Genomic DNA, 20,224 nt, shown 5'->3' on the forward strand with positions numbered 1-20,224 from the left:
TTCTTTTTCATGTTTTCAGCAGTTTATAACTCCGAAAGGAAGCATTTGTGCACCCAGGATTGTCTATACTTTTCGTCTTATCTTGGTGTCAGGAATCACCTTCCAAACGTTGTCGGTGTTGTTTCGAAGCACCCTGTAATGAGAAACGTAAAACTTCAACTTATGTCGGTGAAGAATTCCGGCCGTCCAATGGTAAAATTGAAATGGTACTGCTATTTCTTCCACATATCCCTACCCAAATTTGCTTTACTGTAAGTATGTTACACATCTTGTTTCTTACATATTGAAACAAGGACTTTGGTTCTGAAATGCCATTTTAATATCTATTTAATTAGATATTAAACAGATTAGAGTCTTAATTAGATTTTAAGGGAATTTTCGGATACGATTTAGTGGAAAAAGTTTCTTTTCCGGAGCTGGCATCACTGATCTTGTGGCGGCTCGGCAGGACTGGAAAGATATCACAAGCACTTATTGTTAGTTCTACAACCTACACCAGTGGGAGTGCCTTTGAAACACGTTACAATTAATATCAGAGACACAATAATTAGCACAAGTGTGCAAGAGTCTCCCAGGCTGCGGTTTTGTTTTGTATTATTACATGTACGTACGTACGTAGAAAATACTAGGATCGAGTTTCTCTTTTTTTCTTCCGTGTACGTTAGAAGAAGGGAGATGAAAAGGTTCTAATTATTAGAATTAAGTATATAAAGTAAAAAGAAAAAAACGACAAAACGTTTTTGGAAGTTAAAATAAACTATTCGAGAAGGTGATTGGACTAGTGAATTGGAACTGTGTTCATTCACCTCAAAATGTAAATTACAACTAAATCAATTGTTTATTTAGTAACTGATTGACGTACAAATAAAAAAAAGATTTTAAAAAGATCTAGCCACCCACATTTCTTTGAAAAACTCTGTCCATTCATGAACTTAAATCAAATAAAAAGTACGGACCACTGCACTAAAGGACCTATCCAGTTATAATGATGTGAACAGGCTTGTGGGGGAGATAACTGAAATTCAGCTTAAATGTGCCGGTAGAAGAGATTATGTAGATTTCATATTCCAAAAGCAAATTGCCCTAAAATGGATGAAACATAGCAAAAAAATAACGAAACACGAACATTAACGTCAATGGAAAATCAATGACAAAAATGAAGTCATCCACATATCTCAAAAACTATATGGCAAATTAAAAACTTACTGCAAAAACATAATGAAAACATTAAAAACGATGTACAGCACGTAAGGTAAATATGGACAAAATACTGTCAAAAGTCAAGCTGTGCGAGTGAAATCAATAATAATGATAAGGTATATGCATCTTCTGCGAATTACCCAGGGCGCCCCACGCGGAGATTATGTGCTTGAAATATCTCACGCCTGAATTTCGAATCTCCAGACTCAATTTAGCACGCAACGCGACTTTCGACCTGATCACATGACACAGTCTGGTTCTTATGGCAAACCGGCATATCTTTGCAGCCTTTGTTGAACAGAACAAAATTGCGAACAAGAAAACTTCCGTTTACATCTATTTCTTCACAAAATCTTCAGTATTTTCCTCAAATGACCCAAAAAAGACTTGAAACGTTTACCTTTCAATATAAACAGGTGATATGTTATTTTTTCTGAAATGCTGGATGAAAGAGGTAATATTAATAGGTAAAATATGCAGTATGTTAAAGACAACGACAAGATATTGAAAACAACAGTGCATTCAAGACATATGCAAAGCAAGATGTACAAATCCTTCATCGAATACCAGACACAGGAGGTTACAAAACTCTCGTTAGGTATTGGTTTGCGAACAGTTGGCTCTTGCTCTTATTTTGCAGCAATTATTTATTACATAAGTTATGGAAGATATTTGTCGAGGATCCCGAAACCAACACAAATATTGAGCAAAATATTCGATCACGACAACACTTGTGTGGTCATAAATGAAAACAGTGACGAGGACTGTAGTACGTACTACAATGTTCCTTTCATCTTTATTTCTTTTACACATTGAAATAAATTGAGAAATAAATTAATCATTTTTTTTTTGTTTTTGCGCCATTCCTCATGAACCAATCAGAGTTGAGGTTTGAAACGTGAGGGGTTAATGTATCTTGGGGGTACCACCCAGTTGTCGTCTCAAGATTTACCGTGGGCCATTTCACTATACTTATCCACCCACACCCTTTAAGTTTTTTCGGTATGTAGGATGCCATGAAACATGTAAATCCGATGAAATCTCGAATTGATATCTTTCTCGATTACCATAATTTCTTCTTTCCTATTGCCCCTTGAAAGAAAAAATCTACAAATCTTCTAAGGCCAAATCTTTATTCAACACAAAACATAATAATTCCCCATTCAAAAACAGGGGAAATTAGTAAAGTCAGAGAGATGTGCCGAAACAACAAATATAAAGTAAAAGTGCACAAGTACGACTCGAGACTTAGTTCTGACACACATAGTTTTAACTTTCGACCCTAGACTTAATTCTGACAACTTTCGACTCTAGACTTTAGTTCTGACACACGTAGAGTTTCAATTTTTGATTCTATAGTTAATTCTGATATACGTAGAGTTTTAACTTTCGACTCGAGACCCACTTCTCACGCACGTAGAGTTTTCACTTTCGACTTCAGAGTTTCTTCTGACACGTAATTTTAACTTTCGACTCTAGACTTAGTTCTGACAACTTTCGACACTAGACTTTAGTTCTGATACACGTAGAGTTTTAACTTTCTACTTTAGGCTTAGTTTTGACACCCGGAGAATTTTAACTTTCGACTCTAGACTTAGTTCTGACAACTTTCGACACTAGACTTTAGTTCTGATACACGTAGAGTTTTAACTTTCTACTTTAGGCTTAGTTTTGACACCCGGAGAATTTTAACTTTCGACTCTAGACTTAGTTCTGACAACTTTCGACACTAGACTTTAGTTCTTATACACGTAGAGTTTTAACTTTCTACTTTAGGCTTAGTTCTGACACCCGTAGAATTTTAACTTTGGACTCTAGACTTAGTTCTGACAACTTTTGACTCTAGTTCTGCCACATATAGAGTTTTAACTTTCTACTTTAGGCTTAGTTCTGACACACGTAGAGTTTTAACTTTCCACTCGAGATTTTAGTTCTGACACACGTAAAATTTTAAGTTTCGACTATAGGCTTAGTTCTAAAAAACCTAAGTTTTAACTTTCGACTCGAGACTGACTTCTGATAGATGTAGAGTTTTGACTTTCGACTTTCGACTTAGTTCTCACACATTTCGACTCTAGACTTAGTTCTGACATCTCCAAGTTAAGCATGAGTGAGGTTCATTCTATTCTAACTGAGCTCTTAAACATGAAGTTCTTATTTCGGCTCCAGATGTTAGCCTTTACTTGAATTGGTGTAAGATACGTATAATATTTACATTTCACTGATCATAGATAGAGCCTTAATATAATCAGAGCCTATGTCTTCGAGAGTAGAGCTGACGAAAAAAACTTTGCTAAAGTTTCAATTAATAAGAACGAACTGTATAATATTATTTTTATAATGCATTTGCACTGTTCATGCTTGTAACTATGTGTCTTCCTTGTCCGTAAGAACAGACCAAAAAGAAGATAGCGAGAAGAAAAACCACTGGAAAAATGTTGACAAGAAGGAGACCCGTTCTTTACGAGAGGTTTTCAAGTATTCTCTACACAGTTCCATGACCATATACAGTACATTGGGAACTCATAAATGTAGTCGTTCTTTCAAAGTGTACGTAATATACCGGTACATTATGCATCATCAGAGTATATCCGACAATTTTATCGTTTTCCATCTCAAGATGACATTTTGAAATAAAACTTCGTTAGGAAAATATCTCAATGTAATAAAAATACTCATCTTGGTATTTTAAAAAAAATCTGAAAAAATTGACTGTGAGCATTATAAATTCCTTTCTTTTTTAATATTTTCTTCTTATGCTCATGATATACTACTTTACTTACACTTCGTTAACAACCTTTGTGAGAACTTAGAACTAACATTAACTCACGTCTCTCCATTCCTGGACACAATGCATCTTAATGAAGTGCATGATACACTACCAATAAACTATAAGTATTTTACATCAGCAGTGGTTTTCAACGTGAGTGTTAACAATCCCCAGGGGGTGTCCTCGTTTCCAAAGGGGGCGCTGGAACAAAGAGGTGAGGTGATTTTAGTTTAGCGTCCCGTTCAGCAGCGAGGCTATATGAGACGTGGACCTACTGATTAACGTGGAATCCGAACCACATGAGCTCCCGCCGGGAATTGAACCCGGGTCTCCCACGCCAAAGTCCGCTGGAACAAAGAAATCCTTGAGTTTTACGTCCCATTTTTACGATTATGCCGGTTAGGCTAAAGAAGACGATGATGATGAATAATGAATGAAATGGTGGAATGAAGAAAGTGGGAGAAAACGGGAGAACCCCGAGGAAACCCACGCACACGGTGTTTATCCACCACAAGGTTCACTTGGCGGGGGCTGGGATTGAACCCGGGACCCCAAGCACCAGAGGTGAACGCTCTACCACTGAGCCACCGCGGCCCATATGGAACAAAAAGGGGAGATAAATTATTTACAGGGCGTTTCATACAAGGGATGTAAAGAAAATGTAAGATAGAAAATGGGGCACGGTGGCTCAGTGGTAGGTTGCTTACCTCTGGTGCTAGAGGTCCCTGGTTCGATCCCCGACCAAGCAAGTTTGTGGTAGATGGCATTGTGTCCGTGGATTTTTTCGGGATTCAGTTTTGTCCCATTTTCTCCTTCCACCAATTATTCTATCGTCATTCATTTGCCTCAAGGCATAACTGTGAGGCGTTAACCTAAAAGATTTCATTTCATTTTTTTTTTTTAATAGTGTCCCAGTGAAGCCCCCCTCACATTTTAATTTTGCTACTCCGCTCGTATATCATTTTTCAGGAAGAAAGTCTGATTACAGTATGTTACCTGAGTGTTGTTCGAAGAATAACCAATCTTTTGTTGCGTAGCGTTCAACAACAGCCTGGGATTACCCTTATAATTTCCGCTTGTAAGAATGCACTTAACATTTGCATTCGACAAACATCCGGCCATTGACTGGTCGAGAAGTACCTTCTTTCGTCTGGATCTTCTTCCTTTGCTTTGTGCACCTCGTCTAGTTTTTTTTTTTTTTTCAGTTCAAGGGCCAAAATACACTACTGTAAAAGCACTTTCGTTAGGTATGACAACACATTTCTTAAAACAATTTCATGCACTGCTGATTCGCCAGAGTGTGGCCATGTTTAAGAGATCTGATCTTTTTTTTTTCTTTCTGTTTTATTTTTTTGTTGCATTACAAGTTCCATACTTAAATATACAATACTAAATTTGCTTATCATGAATCAGTGTAGGCAGATCTCATCATCGATACCTATATCTAAACACAATGGAAAAGCAAGAATAATAACCAAAGGGAAAAATAACATGCAGTTATGTGTAACAAGAGGTTGTCTTATACATCCAACTATATTTGCAGTCGTAACAGTACAATTATTTTTTTAATGGTATCTCTTGGAGCTTGTTTTACTAAACTTGCAAGTTCTACAAGTGTTGTTTTACAAGTTGTAATATATTAAGAAAGTCTTAGAATAATAGTAAAATTCATTGTACTGTTACTTGTTACCTTTAAATTGGCATCCATCTGATGTTCGAAATAGACACCAAACTTGTAATGTTTACTTATCTTTTTTTTTTTTTTTTTTTTTTTTTTTTTTTAAATGTCATGCATAAAGTGTGTTCTAGCTTACGTCTATTACTAAATCAGTTTCAACCAGTTGAGAATCCTCGAAGAGCAATGCCAGAACGAACTTAACCCTACAATGCATGATTTTTTTTTCTGTGAAAACAGTTTTGCAAGAGAAAAAAAATGAGTAACGGAAGTACCTGTACGTTTAATAGTTCCATCTATGCACAAACTGTGGAATTACAACTACCTTCGAACGTTCCCAATCGGGTTCAACGTGCAATAGCAACTACATACATACCGTTATGTAGGAAAGCACAGATTATTTATCACTATGATCCATATCTGTCCCACTATGCATTGTAGGGTTAAAAAGAATTTTTTCAACACCAATACCAGTTATAGATTCAATAACTAATGACGCAATAATTAGTGAATCAATAACTGGTATTGGTATTGATCAACACTATTATTATCCAACACTAATATTATCCAACACTAATATTATTCAACACTAATATTATCCGATCAACACTAATATCTCTATGACTTACGGTTCCCGAGATATGGCTCCTTAAGAGTCTTCATCCCGGCGAAATTAAAATACCACTAAGTTTACAGTAATTATGTGATATCTTCAAATAGATAAAAGATAATTGAAATGTAGAACAAGAGCGCCCTAGACAATATTATTTTACATGTGAAACCGTTATCACGACTCACTTATCTGCTTTCGATTTCGAGCCATTTTGAAAATCGGCATTTATTTTCGCGTTTCTAAACAGCTGAAAACGGAAAGCCACTAGAAATGACACAACTGTGATGGTTCGACCATGTTTACCATGTAGGAGAGGAGAGGATACCGAGAAAAATGTGGCAGGCTAGACTAGATAGAAAGACACAGATAGGACGACCAAGTCAAACATGAGAAGAAATGCGTCACTTGATCGTCGAAGACATTAATATAATTTCATATTGTTTCGTCATAAACTTAATTCTGTATACAGAGTTTCTCTCCACATTTATCTACTTGCTTATTTAGTCGGTCCTCTTCTGCCACCAGGTGCAAAGGTTTACATAGAACTTTCCTCTTGGAACAATCCTTGGCCAGGATTTTTGCTTCCTTTATCCCAAATTCTATTCCCTTCAGAAATTTTCCTACCATTTCTATTTATTGCTTTATTTGCTGTATTTTGAAGTCCCGTTCTGATGGTTTGATTTCTCACCTTGTATCTTTTTGTTTCTCCCTCTATTTTTCTTAAATATTTAATTTCATTTGCTTGTAACTTACTGGGATGTTTGGTTCTCAGCAGGCATGACTTATTTCAATATGTTAACGTTGGTACGTAAGTTGTTTTATAAACAGTTAATTTTGTCCATTCCGATATATCTTTTTTACTTATGAAGTTTCTGTTTAAGGTAGGGCCATAACTTTTGGGAGGGCAGGATGAGCAACTGCTTCCCCAGGGAATCTCCCCGCGGTTCCAGGGGGGTCACTTTAAGACAACATTTTCTTATTCCATATACGATACGAACATGAAATTATAAATGAAGCATGAAACAGGTTTTGTTACATAAACAAAACAACACACAAAAGGCAAATGAAACAAAAATGAGTCCTGGGCCCATTTCAATAAAAACTGTCTACTATTAGGGGCCCTAGAAATAATATTTATTCGTATGGCTTCGAGATTTGTCAATATTGTCACCGTAATTAATTTGTCATGTATGGAACTGACCCAGGGGTGTAACTAACGGCCCCGTAGACCTTCCTGTGCGGGAGCGCCTACAGGCTCCGAGGAGCAGGCATAAAGAATAAAAGAAAGATGGAAAGAGGGGGCCCAAGAATTAGAAAAACAACTTTTTCTAAGGGGCCCAAATACGCGTATTAATGCTTGTTCCCCTCCCCCCAGAAGAAAACTTTAACCTGTTGCCAAAATTTTATTCTTTATTTCCTTGTCTATTTTCCCGGCATTCCTCATTAAGTTTCCTAAGTATCTGAAATATGTCAATTGTACAGTGTTCACTTGTCAACTTTATTGTATGGTTTTGTGTTTCTCTACTTATTTCTATAGTTTTTGTTTGATTACGCTCATTTTTATACTGTTTTTTGCTAGTTCATTTTCCCATACGTTGTGTTGTAAATCCTTTTCCTACTACTGATAGCTACTAGGGTCAAATCGTCTGCAAATACCAATTCTAATATCTATACTCGTTTCATACGCCATTTTCCTATAGTAAGAGTTTTGTCTTTTCCTTGATTGCTTTCGTAATATCATCTATTATATTATAAATAACAAAGGGCTCAGTATAAAGCCTTGTTTTGTTGTATAGATCTCGTCACTTCTAGTGTTGCATGTTCGCACATAATTTTTGCAGTTCTTGGATATATAAAAAAAAAATCTATATTGTATACATTACGTTCTCTTTAGCCTTCTTTTTCCTATATTGCATTCCAAGATGCCAGCGCTGTAACTTAGATTTTATTCTGGGAGGGCAAGCATTAATATTTGGACACCTAGAAAAAGTTGTTTTAGGAAAATAGGCCTCTTCTTTCCATCTTTCTCTTCGTGGGTTCTCCGGAGCCTGTGGACCCTCCCGCACAGCGAGGTCTGCGGAGCCGTTAGTTACGCCCTTGGGCCGATTTCATACATAACAAATTTGTTAAGGGAACAATATTGACAAAATGCAAAGCTATACGAATAAATTTTGTTTCTAGGGCCCCTAATAGTAGACATTTATTACTGGAATGGGCCCACGACTCATTTTTGTTTTATTTATGTAATGTAATGAACCTATTTGATGCTTCATTTATAATTTCATGTTCGTATTGTATATGGAGTAAGAAAATTTTGTCGTTAAGTTGGCCCCCCTCAAATGGCGGGGAGCTTCCCTCGGGGGCAGTTGCCCCTCCTGCCCTCCACAAGTTACAGCCCTGCAAGATGCTTTGTCGAAAGCTTTTTCCAAATTAACGAAACACAGATACAACGTTTTATTGTACGAGTTGATAGCCTTCTCGGATATCTACCTCAAAGGAAATATTTCATCTTGTGTGCTGCGATTTGGCCTGCAACCACACTGGGTTTCTTCTAGTTGGTGTTCGACTCGTTCTCTCAGCCTATTATCAAAAGATTCTTCCATACATTTTCCTTTTATCCTCAGTACTCGTATAAAATCTGTGGCTATTTCATAGACTATTCTCTCTTTTCTTGTATACAGGAATGATAACACCTATTATCCAATCCCTAGGAATATTTTTGTACTTCGACGCCTGTCTGATTGTATGTAATACTAATTTGTTTCCTGCTTCTCCCATGTATTTAATCATTTCAGGTGCTCTCATGTCATGTTCGGCTGCTTGTCCAATTTTTATCTTCCTTCTTTCAGTTAATGTTCCGGTCATCATCTTGTTGTTCTAAATTTGAACTCTGTGTTTCTGGACCATCTTCATTGCGTGGATCTAAGTTATTCCCTTCTAATAATTCTATGGAATATTCTTTCAATCTGTCTGTGATATCTATCTCCTTTGTTAATAGTTTTCCGTTTTTGTGTTTAATAAATTTTAGTGGTCATTCTTTGTCCTTTCTCAAGCTTTTTAATATTCTGTAGTACAGTTTTGCGATTTCTGGGCTGTTTTCATGATGTTGTCAAATTCTTCCCATAATTTTTTGTTTGCCTTGGGATTTGTAGTGTTTATGATCATCCTTTTTCGTTGTCAGATATTTTTTGCTATGCCTCTTCCTTCTTTTGTACTTGTTCTTTCGCTTCTGCGTTCCACCATGTGAGACTTCTGCTCACTTCAATACCATTTGTTTGAAGTTTATCCAGTTTTCTTCTACATTGTTTGTTTTCCTCTTCTATTGCTTCACGCACCCTCTTCCCGAGCCTTCTTCTTGAATTTTTCTTGGTGATCTTCCTCTTTCAACTTATGCCTTCTCTAGGTTTGCATTATGGTCTTTTCTTTGTCATTTTCCATTCTTTGTGGTTACCGTTATCATTTCCAATGTTAACAGGAAATCCCACGTAGCGTAGTCGCTAACGCTCCCGCCTTCGGTGCGAGCGGTCCCGGGCTCGATTCCCGGTGGGAGCACTCGGTCGAAAAAGTGTAACAGCCTTTTCAGGCCAGCCACCTTGAATGAGGTTTTTCCTGTGTTTTCCTCATTCACACCAGGCAAATGCCGGGGTGGTACCTAACTTAAAAGTCCCAGGCCGTTTCCTTCTTTCCTTTCCTTTCTCCAGATAGTGTGCTCGCCGAGAGACGTCATCTCTCAAAACGTGACGGGCTAAATGGCCATAAGATGCCGAGAGCTCAGAAATCTAAATCCTAAATCCCTGTTAACAGGTAATGGTCGCTACCAATTTTGACCCCTCTTCTTATTCATGCGTCTCTAACATATTTTATTTGAACTTCATTTACAAATAAAATCGATTATTGTTTTCCATTTTGGAAAGGTTGTGTACTTTTTTGTGTAGAAAATTTGCATTCCTGACGCCTAAATTGTTTTCATTCCACATATTTAACAGCCTTTCTCCATTTTTCGAATGAAGTTCTTCCCCATGTTTACCAAGAATGTTTTGAATTTCTTCTATGCTATTTTTCACTCTGGATGTTCCTTTGCAGTCATTTCATCTTTATTAGATACGTAAACTATTACTGAGCTTGTTCAACTATTCCCTTCTTTTACGCTAATAACAATAATTCTTTCGTTTATAGTTCTCCAATCTATAAGATCACTTACATTGTCATTGTACAGGTTGGTCCAAAAGTAGGTATACAGCCTCATGCTGATCAACTCACTGTATCTTATTTTTATCAACTTAAGCCCGTAACAGTGGAAGCAAATAAATCCATAAACTAGAATGTTATACTTGATTAATGCACGGGTGTATACCTACTTTTGGGTCACCCTGTATATGACGCAACCTACTCCAGTTTTAGGCCTCTCATTCCTTGATACTCCAGTGTAAAGTAACATAAATCCATCGTCCCATATCTTGCATCCCACTCCTTTCTTTTCAATTTTCGTTATGGCCAAATATTTTACTTTTTGTCTTTTTCATTTCTGATATGTATCCTATTTCTTATAATGTTAAGGCTTCTTATGTTCCGAGTTGCATACATCATGATCTGTTTCATCACTAGTTCTAAACGTTCGGCTTTTGTTCTATGTCTGTTTCTAACGTAATACATTTTTTTCTTTTTCCGGTGTCCAACCCCAACCTGGAGGGCCAGGTAATTTTCTGTCGGGATTTTCTTCTCTTAGCCTTTGTAGATCTATCAACTCTTCTGCAAGGCAGCAACAGATGGTTTTGGTCCTCTAAGATAAATTCCCAGTACCCGTCATGTTTGATGATCGTTTCCCAGTTCGTCACTGGGACAAGTACCTGGAAGTTCAGCATTTCACCCATTTATCTACATGTGTTTTAGGTTATCACCTAACTGTCATGTATTAGATTTGTACGTATACATGATATCACTTATTCGCAAATAATACGTATGCATAGGTCTTTTCGAGTTATTTTTGTTATATTCTAATCTGGAGAAAAATGATTACAAACATTAAAGAAAAAAAACATTCAACAAAAGAAAAGAAAACGGAAAATATTCAACGAACATTCAAACATTTAAGGTGGATCACCACCCGGAAGGCAGTACATATTTTAACTCATTTCCTTAACTACTGCGCAACCAAACGTTAAATATTATAAATATTTTATTATAACATAGAGTTATGTTTCAGCTACAACACAAGAAAGTGATTAATTTCGTTATGTTTCCTGATATCGAAAAAGGTAACAAATAACATAAAATATTTGATTCGTTTTACAATGAACACACAAGATGGCACTTGCTGTTACTCAGTTTTATTAATTGTTTATCTGTATGTGTAAAGTATTTTAAAGTAACGATCTTATTACGAAATAGATATATTGTTTGACCATTTTTCGTGTTACGTTTTACATTTTGTTTAAATATTAATTTACATGTAAGGAAATAGATTTTGAGAGGAAACTTGTGAAGAACGCCATATTGCGTTATTGCCAAATTTGTACGTTTATTGTGGTAGTCACAATAAGAAAATTCCTGGGTTCTAGCGTTGCAGTTCGAGAAACGGAACTTAACTGTGAATTGCGACAGGGTCGAAAACTAATTTCTCCAGTAAGTATCCAAGCAGAATTCCATGATTACTTCCTTTATTATGTGGCATCAGTAGACACTCGACATTATCTGGTAACTCCGCACTATTCAACCAGCGTTTAGGGGGCGCGGTGGCTCAGTGGTAGAGCGTTCACCTCCGGTGCTTGGGGTCCCTGCTTCGATCCCAGCTCGCGCCCTGTGGACTTTGTGGTGGACAAACACCGTGCTCGTGGGTTTTCTCGGGGTTCTCCCATTTCCTCCCACTTTCTTCATTCCACCATTTCACTCATCTCTCATTCTCACCGTCTCCTTTAGTCTAACCGGCATAACTGTGGGACGTTAAACTTAAAGATTTCATTTCATTTCATTTTCAACCAGCGTTTAGCATAACATCAAGAACACCTAGTGATCCACTATGAATTGATTTCCCAAATGAAATATAACTGCTTTTCTCCTAATTGAAGTTCATCTTATATTTCTTTTTATACCAAACTCATGTTTTATTATTATTATTATTTTTATTATTATTATTATTATTATTATTATTATTATTATTATTATTATTATTTCATTCATGAGATTTGCTAGAGTGCTGATATCGAGAAGCACATACCCAAATAGTACAACATTCGCTCCTTCACCAAATTATCTTATCATGCCTCCACCCAGAATAAAAAAAAACACAATACCTCCTATTAAATTTAATAAAAGAATCTCTCACTTCTTTATATAAATGTTTTTTTTTAATAAATTCTAGGATTTTATTGTACAAATTAATTTGATAATTTACTACTGAACCGTCTTCCAAAAATTTCAACGTCGCATTTTGCGTCATGAGTCCCATTGTAAGAATATAATATTGCAATCAACTTGCAAAATCTTATATAGTATTCTAATGTGGCGTAATGGCATACCGGATAAAAAAAAAAAAGAACAGCCCTGAATTTTGGAATTACTTACTTCTCGCCCCACCCCTACCTTTTAACATACTTTTTTTTTTCAAAATCCGTTCTTATTCATACTTTCTGACCTCTTAGTACAGGTTAATACTTTATAAATATTTGTTATGTATTGTATTGTTCTTTTCTTTTAAAGTATTACAGAAAAAGGAAGTCCAGAAAATAAAATATTGTACACAGTTGAAGATAAAAAGTTTTGCAGCAAACATAAAATGATCTACAGTATATTCTACCAATTGATTTCATATTGTCTTTATCAAATATTTGATTGGGGTTTAATTGAAGGCTCCAAATTGATTGAAGACCCCTTCACAGCACTGGGGTCACTGGGGTTACATAAAATAAGAACTATAGCTGAACCAGAAATAAGAATACAAACATAAGACGATTAATAAATACAAATATATATATATATATATATATATATATATATATATATATATATATATATATATATATATATATATATATATATATATATATATATATATATATATATTATTTTTAATTAGCTCACTTGCCGTTCTCATTGTGCAACACTAAGCATTATTATTTACCTCTACGATAATACGCTACTTTAAGTAACGTTACATATGTTAAGAGAAATATGTATCTAAGTTTTCTTAGGAATTCTAATAATATCAATTCGTTTATTTTTCTTAGAATTAGCAATGGTAAAGCTAACGCTTGACCGCTCTTCTTCTGTTCGAAGTGGTCAAACTAAGAAAAAGAGAAAAGTATAGCAATATAAGAAAATGAAGTTGTGAAGCTCTCTTCTGTTGACTACTACAGTTTCTTTCTTTTTCTTTTTTTTTCTCTTCTTGAGGACAAACTGAAGGTCAAGTTCATTTCTCTGTGGTCTTGTTAACGTTCCTTGCTTCAACACGAATCTCTTCGGGGACAGTGGCTATTATCCTTCCTCAGTCATTTTGTTCTCTTTCTTTCTTTCTTTCTTTCTTACATGACTGACATTACTGAAATACATGTATTCTTACTTTAGTTAACATGCCCCATAACTAGATTAGTCTTTGTCCTGACAACGTACTCTCTGGCGGTATTCCAAAGGGAAGTCTCCTAGTCACTGTTATTCGAGAAGGTGTCATTGGACAACTACATGACAATTTGTACTTTGGTATATATATATATATATATATATATATGGCCCATAAAAACCTCCGATACAACATAATTTTAATTATATTGCAGTCTTGTAACAGAAATAAACATTATCTCTATTAAACATCAACAATAATTTGTGATTTACTTAACCGTTTTGTTGCTTATCTCTATTAAAAATCAAAGAAGTTCATGATTTATTTACCGTTTTGTTGCTTATCTCTATTAAACATCAAATAAATTAATGATTTAATTGACAGCTTTGATGGATATCTCTATTAAATATCAAAGAAATTAATGATTTAATTAACAATGTTGTTGGTTATCTCTATTAAACGTCAATCATTTTGTCGCTTATCTTTATTAGACGTCAATCGTTTTGTGGTTTATCTCATTAAAAATCAAAAATATTAATGATATATTTAGTCGTTTTGTTGCTTATCTCTATTAAACATCAAAGAAGTTAATGGTTTATTCAACAGTTTCATTGCTTATCTCTATTAAATAGCAAAGGAATTAATGATTTAATTAACAGTTTTGTTGCTTATCTCTATTAAACATCAAAGAAATAAATGATTTTATTAACAATTTTGTTGCTTATCTCTATTAAACATCAATCGTTTTGTCGTTTATCTCTACTAAACATCAAAGAAATTGATAATCGATTTATAGCTTATCTCTATTAATCATAGACGTTAATAATTTATTTAATTGTTTTATCGCTTATCTTTATTAAACATCAAAGGAATTCATGATTTAATTAACAGTTTTGTTACTTATCTCTATTAAACATCAAAGAAGTTTTGATTTATTTAACCATTTTGTTGCTTATCTCTATTAAACATCAAACAAAGTAATGATTTATTTAACCGTTTTATCGCTTCTTTCTATTGAACATCAAAGAAGTTAATGATTTATTTAACCGTTTTGTTTCTTGTTTGTTAATGTAAATAAATATTACAAAAATAAAATAATTAATTAAGACTCTGAGTACACAAAGGATTTAAGTTCTTTTTTGTTCATTTTGGAGATATTTGTTATGTAAGGTCTCTACATGAAGAGCTTATCAGTGCTTAAAAATTAATGTCCGGATATTGTATACAAGTTATCTATAATGTAAGAACAGTGTTCACTTTTCCATGTACTAGCAACAAACTTTGTCTCTTTTTCTCATAAATTTGGTAATTCAACTTAAATATCTTGTGTTCTGAATGTCCCAATTGAGTCATTTATTTTTCTGCGCACACTTACAACTATAAACTAATGCTAAGCGCAACATTAAATGCTTACCTTTATTTGTTTATCTCCAGTTCTGCAATTCCCAACGAAGTTTATCATAGTTTTGGACTTGTTTTCATACTATCCGAAGTTGAATCATTTTTTAACGTAACACATTAGGCGTAGAAAAGTTATGTTATATGATGTGCTTACTTCTGTGTCACGATAATTTATTAGGTAAATTAAAGTACTTTTGTTCAAAAATAAATAAATAATTGCTGTTCATTCATCTTTCTTTGAAAAGCCCTCTTAATTTATTCAAGGATGGAATTGAATTAAACAAAGGAGAAATTTTTGCTTACTTGAATGCTTTATTTTGAAATCAAAGTCAATCTTAGTATTGGAAACATAGTGACCTCAATGGTAAATCAGTCATTTCTGAGGCGAAGAGTCCTAGTTCAATTCCAAAATTATGTCAGTTTATAGTGGGCAAGGTTGTCTCGGGTAAGGTTATCAGGTTAACTCGAAGTTCTCCTTTTATCCCAGAAGCTATTGTACCAATTCCTTTCATAATCATTCATTTTTATTTATCGTTTCTCTGTTTTAGGCTACAGAACGTAATCATTCGACGTATAACTGTAAACTTTTAATATTACTATTATAATTGTTAGAAGATTAAACCACAAAGACGTCATACAGTGTTCTTATGTAGAAAACATTGTTCAAGTTGCCTTAAGTTCTGTGTGGTTACCTTTTTTGATGGAAATAAACACTTATGTTGAAATCATTCTTTCGCTGGTTACGTGGTAGAGTCAAGGGCGCCGATTTCTCTGTAAATTTGGGGGGTCCTATTCAGATGCAGACGGTATATATATATGAGGATTTTAAGACGAATTGCATTCAAACTGTACCAAATATTGTATATTCATAAATACAATAGGGGGCCACATCAGCTTTGCGGGGGCCCGGGGCCCCCAGGATAGGCGCCCTTGGGTACAGTTGTAGAAGTTTTAGTACATATATAGTTCATATTAGATATTCTGTGCGTTTTATATTTGTTTTGGATAGAAAATGTTAACAGATATTTGAAAACAAAGTTTACTAAAATAGTATACATATGTATATTTTGGTCACGTTTTTTTAATGTCAATACGCAACGCTAATCCAACGTCCGTCCCTATTTGTTTCATGCAGTACAAATAGCTTTTATAAGAAATAAGATTACTTGGTTTTGAAATATGAAGAAGGCAGCCAAATATTGTGAAATAGTGTGAAAATTATATGGTATTATTGTTTGAGCATTACGCACTTTCCAATAGTATTCCATTGAGTTATTAGTTTTTTACATGATTTAAGGATAATACATAGTTTCATTCGCAAGTGTTGTGTTTCACAATTTGATTTCATACTGCTTCAAATTGTCAATTTTTGGACTTCCGTTCTTCAATTGCTAACTCAGTCAAGAGTAATATTATCGATCAATCTAGGTTTCAAACATTATTTAAACCGTTTCCCTTAGCCTAACGGGCTAATCGTCGGACTTTGAACTGATTGTTTCCAATTCTAATTAGGGAATTTTTGATATTTTCCATTTGCTTTGATGTTTCTATATATTGTAATTGAAAATCTTTGATATTTCGAAGTATTTTTTTGTTTGTCTTTTTGAAAATTTATAATGTTGTTATCTTTTCTATTTCCAGTGTGCTTAGCAGCGAGAAACCAGTCATGTCCTCGGATTTGTCCTCAAGGTGGAGAACCAGTGTGTGGAACAGACGGTATTATTTACCCCAGTGAATGTGAAATGAGAAAGAAGACGTGTGGAAGAGGTACGTTATATTTTTTGACATTCTTACATTATATTCAAGTAATGCAGTTATGGAAGAAAGAAAAACTGTAAACTAATAGTTGGGTATATGTTAATAGAAGTCGCCAAAGACTTTTGCAATTCCTTTAATTGTTTTACGTATTCGGAAATAACAGTACTTTGGGACAGTCGAAAATGCAAAGCAAACAATCGTACAGTCTTGCTCAAAAAATCTTGGCCACCTACCTTGCTTTAAGAGACCATGTTGTGGCAACCGTTAACCTACCCAGAAAGTTCAAATATTTTAATTCTAAATGAAGAATTAAATTGGTCTAGGATAATAAGAAACTTATTTCCAGATATGGGTTAGAAAACAGGGCTTCTTAAAGAGAGATGCGTGGCCATGTTTCTGTGAACAATACTGTACATAAACTTTAACTATTCATTTCACTTTTTTAGTAATTATAGCATTACAGCTCTGCAGTTTTGTACTACGTATGCTTTAAAATTATCATTTCAATATCAATGACTGACTGACAAGTACAGCATCATTGTTAAATTACAATCAAGTGTAACTTGAAAAATATTGTAATTAGAATGAATAATACATGATCGTTAATAGTATTGTGTTCATTATTTTAAAACCAGTATACAATCAAACGTATCTGAAGAAATACAATTGACATTAAAATAATGAATATGTTATCCATATTAGCATTCACCGTTATTTTGAACTGAATCAATTATAATCAAACATAAGTTAAGACATATTATTGATATCAATATAAATAAATATATGAAAGTTTTTGCTTATCATCATTATTTTAAAATCAAGATTAATCAGCGTAACTTAAGATATACAGTTGACATTTTGTATGATCATCATTATTATTAAACCGTTATTTGAAAAATCAATTAAAGATAATAATCAAATGTAACTAGAGAAATACTGTTGACATTAAAAAAAATAATCAATAAGTAGTCGTAATTATAGGACTGTATCATTACTTAAAAATCAATAAATTATAGTCAATCGTAATTGGATGATTACGGTTATCATTAAAGTCCTGATTGATTGATTGATTGATTGATTGATTGATTGATTGATTGATTACGGTTTAATGGAAATGTCAGCAGCTAGGCTATTTGTCCCCGTCATGAATTATAGTAACGAATAGGTAAGCCATATTAATCTTCATCGTTATTTTTAAATCAATCAATCAATTTTAATGAAGTGTAACTTTTAAAACTACTGTTGACACTAAAATAAAAAAAAATAATAAGTGTTTTTCTTTAAATTTTAAAATCAATCAATTGCAATTAAGCATTACTCGAAAAATCAAATTAATATTAAAGTAAACAATAAATTGTTACAATTTATTTTTATTTTAATATCACTCAACTACCGTTAAGCGTAACTGGAGAATACGGCTGACCTCAAAATAAAAATCGTTGATTGCAATTTTAAGAACAATCAGTAATACTGTATTTTAAATAACAACTATACCAGCGTGTTATGTTTCATTAGAATAACGTTGAGTTGAGTTGATTTTAGTTTAGCGTCCCGTTCAGCAGCGAGGCTATATGAGACGTGGACCTACTGATTAACGTGGAATCCGAACCACATGAGCTCCCGCCAGGAATCGAACCCGGATCTCCCACGCCAAAGACGCGTACTCATTAGAATAACGTAATGGGATTATACGACACGTTATAAGGAAGTAAGATTACAAAGTCTGCAGTGAAACGTGTATATATATACCGGGTGATTCAATAAGAACGTACCAGGCCTATATCGCAGCTAAGACTGCACGTAGAGACTTCAAACAAAAAATTACATCACCAAATCGTATGTGTAGAATGCAATAAAAATAGTAGCGAAACCAGTGGCGTATCGTGAATATCTCCAACGGGGGTCATCTGCAAAATCTGACATGGAAATAGGGGTTGGTTGTTGTGCCTCCATTGAAACAAGCGCACAATGGGAGAAACGTCGAGAGGAAACACCCTTGCACCATCTGACTTTCACCTAGTAATGTGACCGTGTTGCTGCCAACGAGGAAGAAATATGCCAAGGTGTTTCCTCTCGACGTTTCTCCCATTGTGCACTTGTTTCAATGGAGGCACAACCAACCCCTGTTTCCATGCCAAATTTTGCAGATGACCCCGGTTAGAGATATTCACAATACGCCACTGATGTCGCTACTATTTTTATTGTTTTCTACACATACGATTTGGTAGTTCAATTGTTTGTTTGACGGCTCTATGTGCATTATTAGCTGAGATAAAGGCCTGCTACGGGTAGTCAGATACAAGTCTGCAACAACGCCTCTAGCGGCTAAATGGGAAAGGATATAACAAAGTTTGTCCTCTAAAAGTTGCATGACATTTAACGTCCTTTCGAAAGATTCCTACATTTTATACCACTTTCCATTTCAAATTTTAAAGTTCCCCCCGTTGGAGGTATTCACGAGACGCCACTCATTTCTCTATAACAGACGAAACTCCAGAAATATCGGCCTTCTAACCTTAGTTTCTGGTCCTTCCTCGTATTTTATTTCGATTGATTGATTGATTACTGTTAACTAAAAAAAGATATTCTAGATAAAAAGGAGAAACAAACTATGAAATCTATTTTTAACCTAATATAAAAGTTTATTTTCTTTACCTATATTAATTCTATCATCCTAAAAATTTATTGAATTTCCAAAGTCAGTTTCCTGCTATTGTACAGATCGCAAAAATAAAGCTCTTTTTGAAAAAGCTTGGCTACATTATCAATGTAATTTTTAATTTCCCGACGAGACAGAATTGGGGACTCAGGTTACCCTAATTTTCACGTTCGAAAGATATCATAGAGTGGTATTGTTTCCAGCGCCAGGTAATTACAGGAAATCATTCATCTACACGATTATTCTGTCTCAGCGTGAAGTGATTGTGTAGGTGAATAATGGAATAAATAAAAGACCTAATCAATGCGTGAACATACATTAATCACTTTGAAGACAAATAGAAACTTCTTTTGTGTGTCATGTATTCCCACTAGTCCCTCGTAGTGAAAGAGGTCAAGATCTAACATAATCATTATGATCAGTAATCAGACAAGGAAATTTTAAATTTGGAAAAATGTGGTAATACCTTAACGTTGTTGAGTAACCCTCGCCATCTTTAAGCTTAACCCTATGGAATTTTTGTGAAATTATTATTATTATTATTATTATTATTATTTTCTTTTAAATGAATTAACATTTGAATGTTGCTGCTTTAT

The 20,224-nt window shown here is 34.4% G+C and overlaps 1 protein-coding gene across 1 annotated transcript in view; it reads left to right on the forward strand.

Moving 5' to 3' along the window:
- Positions 1 to 20,224, forward strand: part of LOC145671328 (serine protease inhibitor dipetalogastin) — a 208,414-nt gene that overhangs the window by 66,102 nt on the left and 122,088 nt on the right. The window contains exon 2 of the mRNA XM_081740337.1: positions 16,853 to 16,978. Within this exon, the coding sequence (XP_081596463.1) occupies positions 16,853 to 16,978 (126 nt within the window). The remainder of the gene's footprint in view (positions 1 to 16,852; positions 16,979 to 20,224) is intronic.

This window comes from Thermobia domestica, chromosome 2, assembly GCF_964235325.1.
Source record: "Thermobia domestica chromosome 2, izTheDome1.hap1.1, whole genome shotgun sequence".
Lineage (NCBI taxonomy): Eukaryota > Metazoa > Arthropoda > Insecta > Zygentoma > Lepismatidae > Thermobia > Thermobia domestica.